Source organism: Papio anubis, chromosome 6 (assembly GCF_008728515.1).
Source record: "Papio anubis isolate 15944 chromosome 6, Panubis1.0, whole genome shotgun sequence".
Lineage (NCBI taxonomy): Eukaryota > Metazoa > Chordata > Mammalia > Primates > Cercopithecidae > Papio > Papio anubis.
Genome location: NC_044981.1, coordinates 27670493 through 27689180, shown reverse-complemented (window position 1 = coordinate 27689180; position 18688 = coordinate 27670493). Strand labels below are relative to the sequence as shown.

General features: G+C 43.9%; 2 protein-coding genes and 1 pseudogene across 3 annotated transcripts in view; 2 read left to right on the top strand and 1 right to left on the bottom strand.

Annotated features, from left to right (window-relative positions):
* The first annotated feature begins 232 nt into the window (after window positions 1-232).
* LOC101018548 overlaps window positions 233-18688 on the top strand; it is a 43487-nt pseudogene continuing 25031 nt past the window's right edge. The window contains exons 1-2 of the transcript XR_004184510.1: window positions 233-780; window positions 1652-1992. The product of XR_004184510.1 is annotated as an uncharacterized LOC101018548 (transcript). The remainder of the gene's footprint in view (window positions 781-1651; window positions 1993-18688) is intronic.
* Window positions 6267-7201, top strand: H1-5 (H1.5 linker histone, cluster member). Its single transcript, XM_003897220.5, has one exon. It carries the CDS (start codon window positions 6467-6469, stop codon window positions 7145-7147), a length of 681 nt encoding a protein of 226 aa, XP_003897269.1. The 5' UTR covers window positions 6267-6466; the 3' UTR covers window positions 7148-7201.
* LOC101019598 (histone H2A type 1) lies at window positions 7913-8522 on the bottom strand. The gene has a single exon (XM_003897221.5). It carries the CDS (start codon window positions 8426-8428, stop codon window positions 8036-8038), a length of 393 nt encoding a protein of 130 aa, XP_003897270.1. The 5' UTR covers window positions 8429-8522; the 3' UTR covers window positions 7913-8035.

Here is an 18688-nt window from a genome sequence, read left to right as displayed (position 1 = left end):
TCAGGTGTAGTCTTTCGCAGTCAGCCACTCCACAGGCTGATCACTTCGAGATTGTACGGAAGCAGTTTCTACACACGATTTCACAACTGCCCGAAACGACTGTGATTACCCCTCTAGAGATGGCGCCACTTGATTCCAGCAGCCACAAAGCACTACAGCAATCGATGCTAAGAGGTGACAGGAAAAACAGGCTGCAACGATCCAGCCAAAGGAATGTCGTTGCAGCGGCGGTCAACCTAAAACACTGTGGAAGGGCAAGATGAGCTCAGTAATTTTTAATTGGGCATCATTTTCAGAATCTGGAGTTTAAGCACCGCCCTTTCCATTTTTTTCCTGAAGTCGTTGGCAGGGTCTGCGATTGACTGACCGGATGCAGCTGGTGTGGACAGTTCTCAATCAGGTCCGATTTATCACTATATGTACAAGTACTGCTGCGAGACTCGCTGTGTTGCATTTTACTTAGTACAAGATATGTCTGGGCGCGGCAAAGGTGGGAAGGGTCTGGGCAAAGGAGGCGCTAAGCGCCACCGCAAAGTCCTGCGCGACAATATTCAGGGTATCACCAAGCCAGCCATCCGACGCCTGGCACGGCGTGGAGGCGTTAAGCGCATCTCAGGCCTTATATACGAGGAGACGCGCGGAGTTCTTAAGGTATTTTTGGAGAATGTGATCCGCGATGCAGTTACCTACACGGAACATGCCAAACGCAAGACAGTCACGGCCATGGACGTGGTTTACGCGCTCAAGCGCCAGGGTCGCACCCTCTATGGCTTTGGCGGCTGAGTGTTTTCCTTACTTATCCCATTCCTCAAAGGCCCTTCTCAGGGCCACCCATGAAATCTGTGAAAGGGCTGTAGACTAGAGCCTTAATGTCCTAAGAACATCTAAACGTATGGCAGTTTTGGCAAATTAGCGATTCTACATAAGCAGTCTCTAAGGTTTATTGCGGTTCGGTGCCCCTTTCAGCATTACTTAGTGGTTAAAAGTGTCGTATTCTCTGATAGACGGCCAAATTTATAACGCCTCCGGTTTTTGCAAGTCACAGTGGAACATCCGGTCTCATTTACCTTGTGTCGATTACTTTCCCGCTATGAATGCAAGGGCTGTGTAACTATGACACTAGTCCGCAACGCTCAAAATGCCTCAATATCGCCCTTTACAGAAAAAGTCGGCCAACTTCTAAAACATTCTTAAGTACGTTTAAATTTGAGAAATACTGGCATACCTACAACGCTTGAGTTTCATATCCCCTTCAATGCCTCCACTTAAAAATTTACTCTAGTTTCACTTTTCCTTCACGTTCCTTAACTTTTTGTCAAACCAATAATGACACCACATAATTCAAATAGTGCAAGGCAAGTTTAAATTTTTCAAGCTTACATTTAAACAGGATTTTGATGCATGAAAATTCCTAGAGTTTAGGGGGATTTTTTGTTTCCGTTTTTGTTTTTCTTTAGCTATCAAAACCATTTTACGTTTCTTGACCCAAAGCTGAGGCGGAATGTCTCCCTTTCACTGGCAGATTAAACTGGGAGCCAATTCCGTGTGTGAGACGTGGCATGCCACAGTCTACTGTCCAATCAGAACGCGAGGGCAGCTATAAATACAGGGATGATCAGTTTTTTTTCTCTCATTTGTGTTGAGTAGTTAGGCCTACTTAGCAATGGCACGGACAAAGCAGACAGCTCGCAAGTCCACCGGCGGCAAAGCGCCGCGCAAGCAGCTGGCCACCAAGGCGGCTCGCAAGAGTGCTCCGGCCACCGGTGGAGTCAAGAAGCCCCATCGCTACCGCCCCGGCACCGTGGCTCTGCGCGAGATCCGCCGCTACCAGAAGTCCACTGAGCTGCTAATCCGGAAGCTACCTTTTCAGCGCTTGGTACGGGAGATCGCACAGGACTTTAAGACCGACCTGCGCTTCCAGAGCTCGGCGGTGATGGCGCTGCAAGAGGCTTGCGAGGCCTACCTGGTGGGGCTATTTGAGGACACCAACCTGTGCGCCATTCACGCCAAGCGCGTCACTATTATGCCCAAAGACATCCAGCTTGCGCGCCGCATCCGAGGGGAGAGGGCATAAATGTTTTTCTATCATCCCAAAAAGTCTGTCCAACCCCAAAAGGCTCTTTTCAGAGCCCCTCAATTGTCACCGAAAGGAAGCTGTAGATTTTGAGACGTGTCTTAAATCCATGTTAGTTACAAGTTGTGGACAAAACGTAGTCGTGGCTCAACACACTAACGCAGGAGTTAGGTCACAGGCTGTTGGTATGCTAAATCAATTCCACATGCAGAACCTGCTCCTACTGATAAGGATTACCATTCAAAAAAGACAGATGTCATAGGGACAATTGTGCAGATGAAGTTTAACTTTTGAAAAGTATTCCTGTTCTTTGAGGAATGTGTTTCCTGCTTGTCTATCTGCTCCTAAGGAAGGGAACAAGTAATATAGTGAGTGTACACAGGCTCTTATGAGGCCGAGGCGGCCAGATCACAAGGTCAGTACATCGAGACTATCCTGGCTAACACGATGAAACCGTCTACTGAAAAAAAAAAAATTGCCGGGAGGGTGGCACGCACCTGTAGTCCCAGCTACTCCGGAGCCTGAGGCAGGAGCATTGCTTGAACCTGGGAGGCGGAGGTTGCAGTGAGCCGAGATCGCGCCACTATCCTCCAGCCTGGGCTACAGAGCCAGACTCCCTCTCAAAAAAAAAAACCAAAAACCAAAAATCAGGCTCTAAAAACTGCACACATGAGAGTGGAACAATAGACAATCAGGACTCAGAAGGGAGGAAAGAATGAATGATACGTTACTTAATTTGTACAATGTAAGCTATTTAGCTCTCGTATACCCCATGTAACTTGACCACCATGGAGCATATGCATGTAACAAAGTTGCCATTTGTACCCCACACAAGTAACAATTTTGACCAAAAGCTCAACACTTTTGTTCTGTTTCAATGTAATGTTTAGCAAGTCATGTGTGAGGTAGTGGGCCTCTGAAGAGGGATACTTTAACCTACCGCATGCTGTCATCTGTGAAATGAACTTTTAGCTCTGTAAGTGGACCTTAAAAAGTATTTTCCTGTCATTTCACAATATGTTTGTCATAGATTGTGGAGTTGGATTTTCATGAGGTGTTTTTTTTGTTGTTGTTTTTTGCTTTGTTTGGTTTGGTTTGGTTTGGTTTGGTTTTTCCGAGAGAATCAGTCTGGGTATTCAACTTCAAGTGGTATTTAAAGCTCTTCCTGGTTTCTAACCAAACTTGTCCAGTATTTTCAGCTGTTTAGAGTTTGGCAGAGATGTGAAGGCAGTTTTTCTCCCGAGTGCTCTCAGCCAGCTCAGCCATGTATCTGTGCCTTCCCTTCTTTCTCATATTGGATTCACTCTTGCAAAGAGGCATGCAGTGGTGTCCAGCCCTTTGGCTTCCCTGGGCCACATTGGAAGCAGAAGAGTTGTGTTGGGCCACACATAAAACACAGGATCACTAAGGATAATTGATGAAGGAAGGAAGGAAGGAAGGAAGGAAGGAAGGAAGGAAGGAAGGAAGGAAGGAAGGAGGTGCGCGAATCTCGAGGTCAGACCAGCCTGGCCAACATGGTGAAACCCCGTCTCTACTAAAAATACAAAAAATTAGCTGGGCATAGTGGTGGGCGCCTGTAATCACAGCTCCTTGGGAGGCTGAGGCAGGAGAATCGCTTGAACCCAAGATTGCACCACTGCACTCCAGCCTGGGCTACAGAGCTAGACTCCATCTCAAAAACATCCCAGCTCCTCGGGAGGCTGAGGTTGCAGTGAGCTGAGATCGGGCCACTGTATGCCAGCCTGGGTGACAGAGTGAGACCCCATCTCAAAATAAATAAATAAATAAATAGAAAAAAGGAAGGAAGGGAAAGAAAGAAGAAAAGGTCTGTGCATAATTTTTGTGATATCCATCACCACAGATGAGCAAAAAAGTCCTCACATTTAAAGAGTTGGATAAGCATATACAGTTTTCGGAAACTTAAGATTTGATTCAGAAAAACAACAACAACAACAACAACAACAAAAAACCACTTTTGATCCATGGGGCCAGAAGCCTCTTTCCACAATTAACTTAGAGCTCTTTTAGTGGCTGTCTGCTAGGTGTAGGAACAACTTGACACTGCCTCTTCCAAGCTTCAAAGATAGTTCTCTTCTCACCTCTTCAAGGATTTTCCCTCCATAATGGAGCTGAGGCCATGTTTCTAGGTTTAAAATTTAGAGCTGCCACTTCATAGCTGTATAACCTTTGGCAAGTTATTCATTCTCTATCTGGGCCTCATGCTGTATAGCTGTAAATGTGGCAAATTAATAGAAACCTGTAGAACATATTTAAGATTACTTCCTGGCAGGTAGTAAATGCTGAATGAGTGTCAGCCCTTATTGTTATACCCCTGCTCCCACTATGCATGGAGTTTTGGGGTTTTTTTCTCCTGGACCTTCTAAGTTTTGTGTTTGGAACAGCAGAAAGTGCTTGGTTAGAACATTTTCTTGTGAAGATCTCCCTTTCTTTAGTTCTCAATTTGCATTGTTTGGTAAGAGGCCTATACAATATCTGTGTCTCTGTGGATAAATTTATAACACAGCAAAAGGGCTAGATAATAAATAGTTTGGAGTTTAAAGGCCATATATAGTCTCTGTCACACTTTCTTTTTAGTTTTTAGTTTGTTTGCTTGTTCGAGACAGCATCTTGCTCCATCGCCCAGGCTGGAGTGCAGTGGTGCTATCACTGCTCACTGCAGCCTTGACACCCTGAATTCAAGTGATCCTCCCACCTCAGTCTCCCAAGTAGCTGAGACTACAGGCATGCACCACCACACCCAGCAATATTTTTTGTATTTTTAGTAGAGATAAGGTTTCACCACGTTGCCCAGGCTGGTCTTGAACTCCTGAAATCAAGCAACCCTCCTATCCCGGTCTTCCCCAGTGCTGAGATTACAGACATGAACCACCGTGCCCAGCCTTTGTTTTTGTTTTTGTTTTAAACAATACTGTTAAAATGTAAAGACACTTCTTAGCTTGAGGGCCATACAGAAACAAGCCATTGTCCAGATTTGGCCATAGTCTGCCAACCTCTCCAGGAGTTCTTAGAGAGAAGATGAAATGTGTTGGCTACTTTAAATTTTCTTGCACAGCATTTCAAGGGTGAGAAATAAGTGACTGTTGAATTCATTAGGAATCCAAATCATTATTTGATCATTTTTATCATCCAGGCATCCTGTCCAATCCCCTCCACATCCTATAAATCGTAAACTTCACCATTTATTTCAACCTCAATGTATTTGCCTGTGTTTTCCTGAGTTCCTCTGAACTTTTATAACCTGAAGTCGCTCAATATCCAATCCAATCTTTTCAGTCAATAGCCAGATATTCTTCTAAAATATTAGCATTTAAACACACAAAAATACCCATATTGATGTATCCTGGCTGCTTATAGAAGAGAGTACTCCTGACGGTGCAGCTTGTTAAATGTGGGTGGAGATTCAGGGGGAGCAGTGAGAACATTTTGAAAACCTAACAGAATCCTGGGTCCCCTAAACAGTTTGTGTATTTGAAGATGACAGGGCGCTCTTGAATAATTTTCCGCAGGTTTGAATTTTCTCTAAATTGAATTATCTATGTTATTTTTCTTCCCCTTTTTAATGGATTTGCCCAGGAACTAAAAAGGGAAAACACTTCAATTAGAAAACATAACACATTTAAGTTTGAATTTGAATCTGGGTAGTTGGATTCTTAAGTCAAAGCGACTTGAATTACTGGTGCTGCAATGCAGAAGAAGTCACTCTGACCGTGGAACTTTTCCAAGCTGCAAAATCCCATTCTGTAAAGACATCAGCACATGGAAACTCCTAGGACACAGAACCAGTTTGTAAAGTCAAGTCTGTGTGGTTAAGTTGGGGCTGTAGGCAACCAGCTGTCCCGTGCCTGTGTTACTTGATACAGTTAGAAACAAAGTTCATGCCCAAACCAAGGAACCCAGTGTCTTTTCTCTTGCAAAAATCAAAGCGTGAACTCATGGGCAAATTTTAAAAAATAACTTTCACCGGATACTTAATAGAAATTTATCGCGACACGCTACTAACTAACATGATGCCCTCAGCCCATTGGATTCTTGTGAAAAGCAGAAGGGATTTTTAAAAATATCTTTCATCAATTGCACGAGATTCGTGAAAACACAAACAAGTATGTGAACCTGGAGGCTGTTTTCCTCCTTTGGAGCTTCAAAGTGCCAAATTCTGTACCGTTGTTAAGCATTTAATCAAATTTTGAGGACTAACAAACACAATTTGGGAGTCCAACAGCGAGCGGCGGCGGCCAGAGGGCGGCGGATTGGACGCTCCACCAATCACAGGGCAGCGCCGGCTTATATAAGCCCGGGGCCCGAGCATAGCAGCAATGCAAAACTTGCTCTTTGGATTTTGAGCTTATTCTCTTCTAGCAGTTTCTTGCCACCATGTCGGAAACCGCTCCTGCCGAAACAGCCACCCCAGCGCCTGTGGAGAAATCCCCCGCTAAGAAGAAGGCAACTAAGAAGGCGGCCGGCGCTGGCGCGGCTAAGCGCAAACCGACTGGGCCCCCAGTCTCAGAGCTGATCACCAAGGCTGTGGCTGCTTCTAAGGAGCGCAATGGCCTTTCTTTGGCAGCCCTTAAGAAGGCCTTAGCGGCCGGTGGCTACGACGTGGAGAAGAATAACAGCCGCATCAAGCTGGGCCTCAAGAGCTTGGTGAGCAAGGGCACCCTGGTGCAGACCAAGGGCACTGGTGCTTCTGGCTCCTTTAAACTCAACAAGAAGGCGGCCTCCGGGGAAGCTAAACCCAAAGCCAAGAAGACAGGCGCCGCTAAAGCTAAGAAGCCCGCGGGGGCCACGCCTAAGAAGCCCAAGAAGGCTGCAGGGGCGAAAAAGGCAGTGAAGAAGACTCCGAAGAAGGCGAAGAAACCCGCGGCGGCTGGCGTCAAAAAAGTGGCGAAGAGCCCTAAGAAGGCCAAGGCCGCGGCCAAACCGAAAAAGGCAACCAAGAGTCCTGCCAAGCCTAAGGCAGTTAAGCCGAAAGCGGCAAAGCCCAAAGCCGCTAAGCCCAAAGCAGCAAAACCTAAAGCTGCAAAGGCCAAGAAGGCGGCTGCCAAAAAGAAGTAGGAAGCTGGCGTGTGAAAACCGCAACAAAGCCCCAAAGGCTCTTTTCAGAGCCACCCAGAGATCTCTAAAAAATTGCTGTGCACAATGTGTTACATCAGGCAGGCAGCTTTCGAAGTTGGTGTCAAACTTTTTGTCTGACGCGTAGCTACAAAGAAGCTTCTTAAATTTTAAAAGCCCCGCTCTATAATCTGATTGGTCAGTTTTGTTCCACCATCAGTACGTGGTTTCTCCGCGTTTAAGCCACTTAGGCGCCAGCTACTTCGGCGTTACTGTGTTCGGCATTGATATAGCCAATTTGATATGACTATCATTCTGTACTGGATTCCTTTTTTTCTTTACCCGAGTCAGAGTCTCGCTCTGTCACTCAGGCTGGCGTGCAGTGGCGCGGGCTCGGATCACTGCAGCCTCAGCCTCCCCGACTCAAACGATTGTCTCACTTCAGCCTCTGAAGTGCTAGGACTAAAGGTATGCACCACGCCGCCCGGCTAATTTTTGTATCGGCTATGATGCCTAGGCAGATCTCGAATTCATGAGCTTCAGCGATCTTCCCGCCTCAGCTTCCAAAAGTGCTGGGATTACAGGCGTGAGCCACTGCGCCTGGCCCTGGATCTTTTTCTCATTGGCTCTAGTACATATAACCCGCGATGAATAAACACAGCGAACACTCTTGTAAGCCCTGTATTAAATGACTTGTTCACATTCTGACTTAAACAAGTCACCTGAATCCTGTAAGGTTTTCCCTAAAGTCATTACTAAGCTTTAGATGAAAAATGCTTTTCTTTTCACAGTAAACGTTCCGAATGTTTAACGAGTGGCCCAGCTCTCCCGCAGAAATAGTAAGTGGCTCTGAAAAGAGCCGTTGTATTGGAAAGTGACGCTATGGAGACATTATTTGCCCTTGGCCTTGTGATGACTCTCGGTCTTCTTGGGCAGTAGCACGGCCTGAATGTTGGGCAGGACACCACCCTGAGCGATGGTCACTTTGCCCAGCAGCTTGTTGAGCTCCTCGTCGTTACGGATGGCCAGCTGCAGGTGACGCGGGATAATACGGGTCTTCTTGTTGTCGCGGGCGGCGTTGCCCGCCAGCTCCAGGATCTCGGCGGTCAGGTACTCCAGCACCGCCGCAAGATACACCGGGGCGCCGGCCCCGACACGCTCAGCATAGTTGCCCTTGCGGAGCAGCCGGTGCACTCTGCCCACGGGAAACTGGAGACCAGCCCGAGAAGAGCGGGTCTTGGCCTTGGCGCGAGCTTTGCCTCCCTGCTTGCCGCGTCCCGACATGACGAAGAAACGATCGGTAGACAGACTGAGAAGAGATTAGAGAACTTTGCCAGAACTCCACTACTTATAGTCAATACTGGGCGCGAAAATAAAGCTGTGCCATTGGCTCAAATTACAGTTTTATTTAAACCAATGGAATCGCTGTTATGAAACACGTTTCTTTGGATTGGACAAAAATGCATATGACGTCATCTAGAATCGCCACCAGTCCTACACACTAATGTATTAATCACCTCATTTGCATAAGAATTCGTGAATAGGACGTTACAACGCACAGGTTTTTCTTCTTCTTTTTTTTAAAGACATGGTGTCCCTCTGCCGCCCAGGCTGGAGTGCAGTGGTGCCATCTCGGCTCACTGCAACGTCCGCTCCTGGGTTCAAGTGATTCTCCTGCCTCGGCCTCCTGAGTAACTGAGATTACAAGCGCCAGCCACCACAGCCCGGCTAATTTTTGTAATTTTTAGTAGAGACGGGGTTTCACTATATTGGTCATGCTGCTCTCGAACCCCTGATCTTAGGCGATCCGCCTGCCTCGGCCTCCCAAAGTGCTGGGATTACAGGCGTGAGCCACCGCGCCCGGCCACTTTTTTTTTTTTTCTCCTTGAGACAGGATCTGGCTTTGCCCCCAGGTTGGAACGCAGCGGCGCGATCGTGGCTCACCGCAACCTCTTTCCTGGCTGAAGCGATCCTCCTCCCTGAGCCTCCCCAGTAACTGGGATTACAGGCGTGCATCACACGCCCAGCTAATTTTTTAGATGTTTTTGGAGAGGCATGGTTTCGCCATTTTGTTCAGGCTGCTCTGGAACTCCTGACCTCAAGTGATCCGCCCATCTCCGCCTCCGCCTCCCAAACTACTGGAATTACGGGCACGCGCTGCCGCGCCCGGCCGCTTTTTCCTATTCTTTGTACCTTTTCTGCAGTTAAATTACAGCACGCCTGACCCCACCAAGTCAGCCCCAGCCCTGAAAAAGGATTCCAAGGAGGCTATTACTAAGACAAGAAGCGAAAGCGCAGCCGCAAGGAGAGCTGCACCGTGTACTTGTACAAGGTGCTGAAGCAGGTCCACCAACACCGGCATCTCTTCCAAAGCAATGGGGATCTTGAACACCTTCGTTATGACATCTTCGAGCGTTTCGCTGGCGAGGCTTCCCGCCTGGGGCATTACAAGCGTTCGACCATCACCTCCAGGGAGATCCAGACGGCTGTTCGCCTGTCACGCACGCGGTGTCCGAGAGCACCAAGGCCGTCACCAAGTACACGAGCTCCAAGTCAGCTCCTCTCTGGTTCGTCCACTTGGAACTCCACCAGGTTCTCCTGACCCACACCCTAAAGACTCTTTTCAGAGATACCCACACTTCCTAAACAACTGACGTTCGTTTATCCCTAGTTTTGAAACGTTCAGTTAGCTTTAACCTAAAGCCTTTCATAAATGCTTCTTAATTTATGCAGTAGATACATTGTGGCCTTATGATATTTCCAATATTATCTGCTACCAAGAATTTTATGTTACAAACGTCAAATACACAAAACGGGAGTTTTATTGTGCGTATTTCACTTATCCGGACTCAATTTCAACGCTGAGGATCCCCTGTTGAGTAAGTTATTGTCTAGAAAACCAAGTATTCTTTAAAGTAAAAGTCCTATCAACCTCTACTGAAATATCATTGGACGTTTTACAGGTTGCACCACAATTTTCAGGCCTCCTGGTAGGATGCTCAGTGACTAGCATGTAATCCAGGTGGCATTCTCTTTCAATTTTTCTTTTGTAACATGAATGCTGGGAATGTGCTTTCTTGCTACCTCCACTTTAGGCCTAATTTGCACAAAATGACCTAAAGGTATTGAGATTAAAATGGAGAAAGAAGAAGGAAAGAAATAAGAACCAATTTACATCACCTCTTCCCACCAGTTAGAAATGAGGTCTGGATCATTCCTTGCTAATCCACATGCCATGCTGGCAGATGGAATTTTTCTACTAATTAATTTCTTTTACATTTGTCCTAGGTAGACCAAAGTACTCCACACTTCTCCCGACTTTCACACCTGTCTTATGAAGCTCCTCTAAGATGTAACTTGATTATGCTTCATGCTTTCCTCTCACCTTTAATGTCTCACCACTATAAAGAATGGCATTTCTGTTTACTATACTTTTAACATGATCAAAATTTTCCTTGATTAAGAGTTTAGAATGTAGGTCAGTTTCTTTTCTGAGTCAGCTCCACATTTCATCTCACTTTATATTCTCCTTACTGGTTTTTTCTGTAATAAGGGGGAAATTATAAACAAAAAGGCAATATTTTTGAAATGTGAAGGCAGGAGAGTCATGGGAAGGCCTTTTCTCCATGACAGAAGTGCAGTCTCCCAGTGTTTAGGCTGGGAAAACCATTTTGCCTTTTCCAGTAATCAGTGTGGAAATACAAGTCCCAATTGTGCTACAGACTATCAGATACCAGAATCATGAAACTTAACACCTTTGTTGTTTTTCTAGGTATTAATCAATCTTTTCTCATTAAAAAGCTGGAGGTCTTAGATGGGCCTATGTGAATGAAAAGCACAAAATCTAGGCTGAATTTATGAGCTCAGAGAGCCAAGGACAGTTTAGGCGCCAAGCACAGTTAAGGAGCCAAGTCTGCAGACAAAACCAGTGACTGTCTTCTCTCCAACTTCCAAAATGTTGCTAGAAACATTTGCAGAAGTCTATTGCTAGGCTGGCGCTGTAGCTCATGCCTGTAATCCCAGTATGTTGGGAAGCCAAGGTGGACAGATCACAAGATCAGGAGTTCAAGACCAGCCTGACCAATATGGTGAAACCTTGTCTCTACTAAAAATACAAAAAAAATTAGCCAGACCTGGTGGGCACATGCCTGTAATCCCAGCAACTCCAGAGGCTGAGGCATGATAATCACTTGAACCCAGGAGGAGGAGGTTGCAGTCTGCCAAGATGGCACCACTGTACACCAGCCTGGGCAACAGAGCAAGACTCCAACTAAAAAAAAAAAAAGAAAGAAAGAAGAAGTCTATTGCTTTACTAGATCCGCCAACATTATTCAATCTGAAATTAGTACTGTTACTGATACAGTCAAGGAATGAAATAATATTAGGCTTTCAAAGTACAATTATTATTTCCTGAAATGTTTCTTATAGCTGTCCTCCATTTCTGTAAAGTCACTTTTTGTCCACACTTTGAGGACCATCCCAAGTCTTACTTCCCCTGAAACCTTTTTTATGTCTATTACAATATGCATTGTTTTCCTGTCTTGAAGCTTCTCCAGAATTCCTTCCTGTTTGAACCATTCCCACACATATACACCCTGCCTATGAGCAAGCAGAGATCTTGTCTTTCCTGTATCTTTATAATTTTCGTCCTGTTAGACCCAATAATCTCAGAAATACAATTTGTTTCTAGATAGTCTTCTATTTGTCTTTAATATTTTTGTTTTGTAATCCATTTTTCTTTTTAAAAATTTTTTGTAATCTATTTTTAACCCACATTACCTATCTTCTCTTTTAAGGTTGGCCTATGGGACTTACACTGGTATTCAGTTTTGAAATTAGGAGACCAACTCCTAAAACAAATGACCACTTCAAGAGGTCAAGATTTTGGTTTATTTGACACCCAGCTTCTATATTTGTAAGTTGGAGATAACAGCAATTCATAGTCGTGTGAGTGTTGTAAGGATCAGTGAGAATACTTTGTGAATTATGATTATACACATATTTCATGTACATTAAAGAGGAATCTTATATATTTATTCAACACTTGAAAGGCTTAGGGCACCCTCACCTATCTATCAAACTGAATCACAAAGCTCCGCCCATGCAGTGCTGTTTTCCAGTTCCTTTTTATTTTCAGTAGATACTTGTTGAGCACATGCTGTGTTCCAGAAACTCTTCTAGACCAGAAATATATATATATATATACACACACACACACACATATATATATTTTTTAATTTTTTTATTTTTTTATTTTTTTGAGACGGAGTCTTGCTTAGTCGCCCAGGCTGGAGTGCGGTGGCGCGATCTCGGCTCACTGCAAGCTCCGCCTCCCGGGTTCACGCCATTCTCCTGCCTCAGCCTCCCAATTAGCTGGGACTACAGGCGCCTGCCACTACGCCCGGCTAATTTTTTTGTATTTTTAGTAGAGACGGGGTTTCACCATGTTAGCCAGGATGGTCTCGATCTCCTGACCTCGTGATCGGCCCGTCTCAGCCTCCCAAAGTGCTGGGATTACAGGCGTGAGCCACCGCGCCCGGCCGCCGACCAGAAATATTACAGTGAACTAAACAGACAAAAAGTTATGCACTCACAGTTTATTTTCTAATAAGGGAACTATATATATATATATATCTTTTATGATGTAAGATAATATTAAATGTTGGGGAGGAAAATAAAGCAGAAAAGAAAGATAGGCTTTGTATTTCTTATTTTAAATAACATAATCATAGAATGTTCATCAAGAAGTTGAAATTTTAAAAAAGATGAGGAGATGAGGGAGTGGGCCTTTGGGGATTGTAGGCAGAATAAAAAATGAGTAAGTAAAGAGGCCCTGAGGTGTTTGTGGGAAGGAGAGATACCTGGTATTAGTCAAGGAACAGCAAAGTGGTCAGCGTGGCTGGAACTGAGGGAACAAGGAGAACAGTAACTGGAAGTGGAGTAACAGAAATGGGGAAGCAGCCTCAAGAATGTACAGGACCTTATATCACACTGTAGTAGCTTTGGATAGTATTGTCCTAAATTTCAAATTTTTAGTAGCTGTAGAAAGCTGTGGGTTTTGTGTGATCAGCTGTACCCATCTTAACCCCCTGTTCCTGGAATTTAAAGGGATAATATGCAAGGTACTCCACATGTCATTACTTCTTTGTTCAACCTTTCAGAAAGGATAGAAGGAAGGAAAACCTCCCAGGGTGAGTCAGGGTATGAAGAATCCCAAAGAAGTGCCAGACTCTTCCCTAAAGATATGGGAACTCAAGGTCTTTCACTCTCAACAGCTGCCTTTTTTCCCAGAATAGTACCCGTTCCCCACAGCTTCCTTAACTAAGCAAATGCTGGTGGGAGAATCACGAATTTTGAATCTGCGTCCAGTTGGGAGCATTAGAAACACCACAAACATGGGCCTGTGACAAATAAGACTGTCTCAAATATTAAAGCCATGCCCACCATGTGATGCATGTCCCTACTTCTGACTTTCAGTGTTCTGCAACTTCTTTTTTGAGAGGGTGTCTGGCTCTGCCGCCCAGGCTGGAGTGCAGTGGCCAGATCTCGGCTACTGCAAGCTCCCCCTCCCGGTTTCACGCCATTCTCCTGCCTCAGCCTCCGGAGTAGCTGGGATTACAGGCGCCCGCCACCACGCCCGGCTAATCTTTTGTATTTTTTAGTAGAGTCAGGGTTTCACCATGTTAGCCAAGATGGTCTCGATCTCCTGACCTCGTGATCCGCCCTCCTCGGCCTCCCATAGTGCTGGAATTACAGGCGTGAGCCACCGCACCTGGCCGGTGTTCTGCAACTTCTTTAGATCAGTACCTTATTTCTACCTGTCTCAGAGCAAGACAGCAAAATCTCTCATATTTCCTTGCGTAGTACATTATCCACTAATTAGGTAATAATCAAATGGCCCTTTCAATGATATATCAGTTTTTTTGTTTTTGTTTTTTGTTGTTGTTTGTTTCTTTGCTCAACCTTTCAGAAAGGATAGAAGGAAGGAAAACCTCCCAGGGTGAGTCAGGGTATGAGGACTCTTTGTTTAGCTCTTGTTGCCCAGGCTGAAGTGCAATGGCCCAATCTCGGCTCATTGCAACCTCCGCCTCCCGGGTTCAAGTGATTCTCCTGCCTCAGCCTCCAGAGTAGCTGGGATTATAGGCATGCGCCACCACGCCCAGCTAATTTTGTATTGTTAGTCGAAACGGGGTTTCTCCATGTTGGTCAGGCTGGTCTCGAGAACTCCCGATCTCAGGTGATTTGCCTGCCTCGACCTCCCAAAGTGCTGGGATTGCAGGTGTGAGCCACCGCGCCTGGCCTATTTATCAGGTTTATATTCCCTATTTCTCATTCTTCTTTCAACTAATGGTCCCCTTTAATCATACATCACAATCGTTGGTAGAAGTTTGTGGGGGAAAAAATACTATTAACTAGACCCTACTGCAGAGATTCTGATTTAATTGATTAGGAGCGGGGCCTGAGCATCTGGTATATGCACACATTTCTTTTTCCAGATGAAGTCTTGCTCTGTTGCCAAGGCTGGAGTGCAGTGGCCCAATCTTGGCTGACAACAATCTCCGCCTCCCAGGTTCAAGCAATTCTCCTGCCTCAGCCTCCCGAGTAGCTGGAATTACAAGTGTCCACCACCATGCCTTATTTTTTATTTTATTTTATTTTTTTGTAGTTTCAGTAGAGACAGGGTTTCACCATACTGGCCAGGCTGGTCTCAAACACCTGACCTCAAGTGATCCGCCTACCTCAGCCTCCCAAAGTGCTGGGATTACAGGCATGAGCCACTGGGCCTGCCCGCATCTGGTATATTTGAAACTCCCCAGGTGATATTATGCCTGTAAGGGCTGAGAGACACATTTTTCAGTGTGTACTGTGGAAACAGCCTAAAAGATGGCTTCTGATATTTGCACCTTTGTGTAGCCCTTTCCACATTGCACCAGGGTTGGTGAGAATATGGCAAAAGTGATGGTATGTCACTTCCAAGATTAGATAAGAGATTTCCATCATTGCCAATCTCTCTTGGATCACTCACTGCAGAGGAAGGAAGCCAGCGCTTATTAAGAGTAGCCCTCTAGAGACGTGTGGAAGAAAATGAGTCCTCTAGCCAACAGTTACATAAGTGAGCCTCTTCTTGCAACTTGGAAGTTACAGTCCCAGTCAAGCTTTTAGGTAATCACAGTCATTGACTGCAGCCTCATGAGAGATAGACACTGAGTAAAAACCATTTAGCTAAGCTGCTCCCAGATTCCTGACCCTCAGAAACTCTGAGAGGTAATAACTGTTTACTAAAGCTGCTATATTTGGGGGATAATGTGTTACACTGTAATGGATAATACAACCCTTTCTTTCAAGGTTGAGCCTTGCCATATCTCTTCCAAAAAATTTTCTCAAATTGCAGCATTCCAGAATATTTACCCTTTCCGAATTCCTATAGCAGTTATAGTTAATATTAAAGACAGTATAATTTATATGTTCTTATAATATAGACATATAATTTATAAAGATAATATAAAATACTGTAGTCTTTAGTGTCATAGGGAATTGATTCCTCTAGCATGCCAAAAACCCTGGATGTTCAAATCTGTTGTATAAAATGGTGTAGTATTTGCATATAACCCACATATATCTTCCCTATATTTTAAATCATCTCTACGCATAATATTTAAAACATGCAAATGATATATAAATAGTTGTTATATTGTGTTTTTTTATGTCACTTTTTTATTGTTGTTATTTTTGATGTTTTCCCCTAAATATTTGGATCCTTGGTTGGTTGAAACCATGGAAGCAGAACCACATATACAGAAGGCTGGCTGTATAACCATAGTATCTTTTGCCATTTCCTGTTTTATGACATTGGTTATTTTATTTAGTATTGTTCAAACTTCAGTTATGTGAGTACCACTTTAAAATTCTTTTTCTTTTTGCTGTATTTGGATACAAGCTACACTATGTATAAAATGAAATCAATTTATTTTAAAAGCTTTACATCAGTATTCCAGTGGAAAATTTCTACCTCTAATCATAAAGAGAAGGTAACTATAAAACAGTATAAAATAAAACAGTAGTATTCAATTCTAGTTATATGATGCTTGCTGTCTGCTACTTAGAGCCTAAAAACTGTTCTTTGTTACAAAATTGAAAACAAAAAAAAAAAAAAGAGAGAGAGGAAAGATTAACAAGTGTTAGAGAGGCCTTAAACATCTGCTAGCACCAAACTGACACTTTTCTTTCCAGTCACTTAATCAGAAATATTTAAAGAGAATAGAAAAGAGAATGATATTCTTATTCTCTGTTCCAACATTTAAAAAACCAAAGTTCATAAACTCCTCATAAACATTGTCCACAACTCTAGTGGTACTTGATACAGATCTGAGAAAACACTAGTTTCATTAATGTACTATTTATTTGAGCCACTACTGTATGCTCAACTCAGGAAATACAAAAATATATGACCTGGAGAAGCTTACATTGTGGTGGAACATTTACAAAATTATGCTTACTTTTATTTCTCAAGCTTATTTTGTTGAAAGGAAAAGTAAATTGTAATGACTATTTCACAGTAACTTTCATATATACACCTCATCCAGGTTCCAAGAACATGCTTAGAAGCAGTGGACATCATCTCATAAAGTACTTGTAAGAAAAGTGGGAGTTTATTATTATCTCCGTATTGCAGACAATCAAGAGAATTACACACTCATTGAGGTATTTAAGTTACCAGGCTAGCAAATATGGAGTAGGATGTCAATCTCCAAAGGGCTCCCAGGGCTGTACTCCTTCCCTCTGTTTTAGGCAGCTTGGTAGGTTCTTCACTAATGTGGAATATCAGAACAACCTGCTTCAGTGCCACATCTACTTTTTCTATTTTCAGTATTTTGTTATTCACATATTCATCTTGCTTATTTCCCTGTATATCTGAAAATTCTTGATTTAGTTTGCTCTAATACTCTGTTAGGGACTCCTGAATGTCAAAATTTGCATTATGGCTCTGCATTTAATGATCTGCCCACAAGGATTAAACCATACAGTACTTATATCTTGCTTTTGACACATTGGGGAAAAAAATAACATTAGTCATCAGCTGCCATTTATTGAGTGTGTACTATCTTCTAGATACTATGCATTACTTAATTTATTTTTCCAGGCCTCGGAGGTAAGTGCTAGTGGTATCTATGATCCACTAGTAAGTGCTAGTGGTATCTATGATAAGGAGACAAAGGATTGGACATGTAGCATTATAATGTATTAATGTATTGACTGTTGTATTAGTTTGCTAGGACTGCCATAACAAGGTACCACAGACCTAGTGGCTTACACAACAGAAATTAATTTTTTCACAGTTCTGGAGGCTAGAAGTCTGAGATCAAGGTGTGGTTTCTTTGTTTTTTGAGACATAGCAGTATTAGTTTCTTCGTCTTCTTCCTTCTCCCTCCTTCTTCTCCTCTTCTTCTCCTTCTTCTCTTCCCTTTCCTCCTCCTCCTCCTTTCTTCTCTCTCTCCTAGCTTGTAGATGGCATCTTCTCCCTGGGTCTCCAGGTCATCTTTCCTCTGTGCATGTCTGTGTTCAAATTTCCTCTTCTTATTTTGTAGTTTAAAAAACATTTTTTTAAGAGATGGAGTCTTGAACTCCTGGCCTCAAGCTATCCTCCCACCTCACCATTCCAGAGTGTTGGGATTACAGGCCTGAGTCACCATGCCTAGCCCCAAATTTCCTCTTCTTAAAAGGAAACCAGTCATATTGGATTAGGGCCTACTCTAATTACCTCATTTTCATTAATTGCCTCTTTAAAGACTCTATCAACACGCGGTGGCTCACACTTGTAATCCCAGCACTTTGGGAGGCCGAGACGGGCGGATCATGAGGTCAGGAGATCGAGACCATCCTGGCTAACACGGTGAAACCCCGTCTCTACTAAAAATACAAAAAATTATCGGGGCGTGGTGGCGGGCGCCTGTAGTCCCAGCTACCCGGGAGGCTGAGGAAGGAGAATGGCGTGAACCCGGGAGGCGGAGCTTGCAGTGAGCCCAGATCGCGCTGTGGCACTCCCACCTGGGCAACAAAGAGAGACTCCGTCTCAAACAAACAAACAAAACAAAAAGAAGACTCTGTAAACAATTACGGCTACATTCTGAGGTACTGGGGATTAGGACTTCATTTATTAGGGATGGGGAGGCACACAATTTAGCCCTTAATAACTGCTTTCCTACATGGAGAACAGTCCACAGGAGTCAGAAATGGGTGACTCCCTTCTCTGGGCTAGGCCTAAGTTTGGTTATTTGATAATAAGCAATAAGGAAGACAAAAACAAAACAAAACAAAAACTAAGAATGAGGATATGTTAACGTTTAAACTGCTACATTTTCAAAAAATGTATTGCAAATAATTAAACGTTTATGTCTTTTCCACAAGGAGATTTTTCAGCTCTTTACTTGGGCAGATCTAAATTTTCCACCCTCTAGGAGGGTGAAAAAAGAGGGTCTTTCTACTGGGGCTACTACTTTAGACAGAGAGTGCTCATAATTCCCTATCTAAAGTTACTTCATGTTA

Excerpts from the sequence above, each read along its gene's own strand:
- H1-5 (XM_003897220.5), top strand. The coding sequence starts at position 6,467 with ATGTCGGAAACCGCTCCTGCCGAAACAGCCACCCCAGCGCCTGTGGAG.
- LOC101019598 (XM_003897221.5), bottom strand. The coding sequence starts at position 8,428 with ATGTCGGGACGCGGCAAGCAGGGAGGCAAAGCTCGCGCCAAGGCCAAG.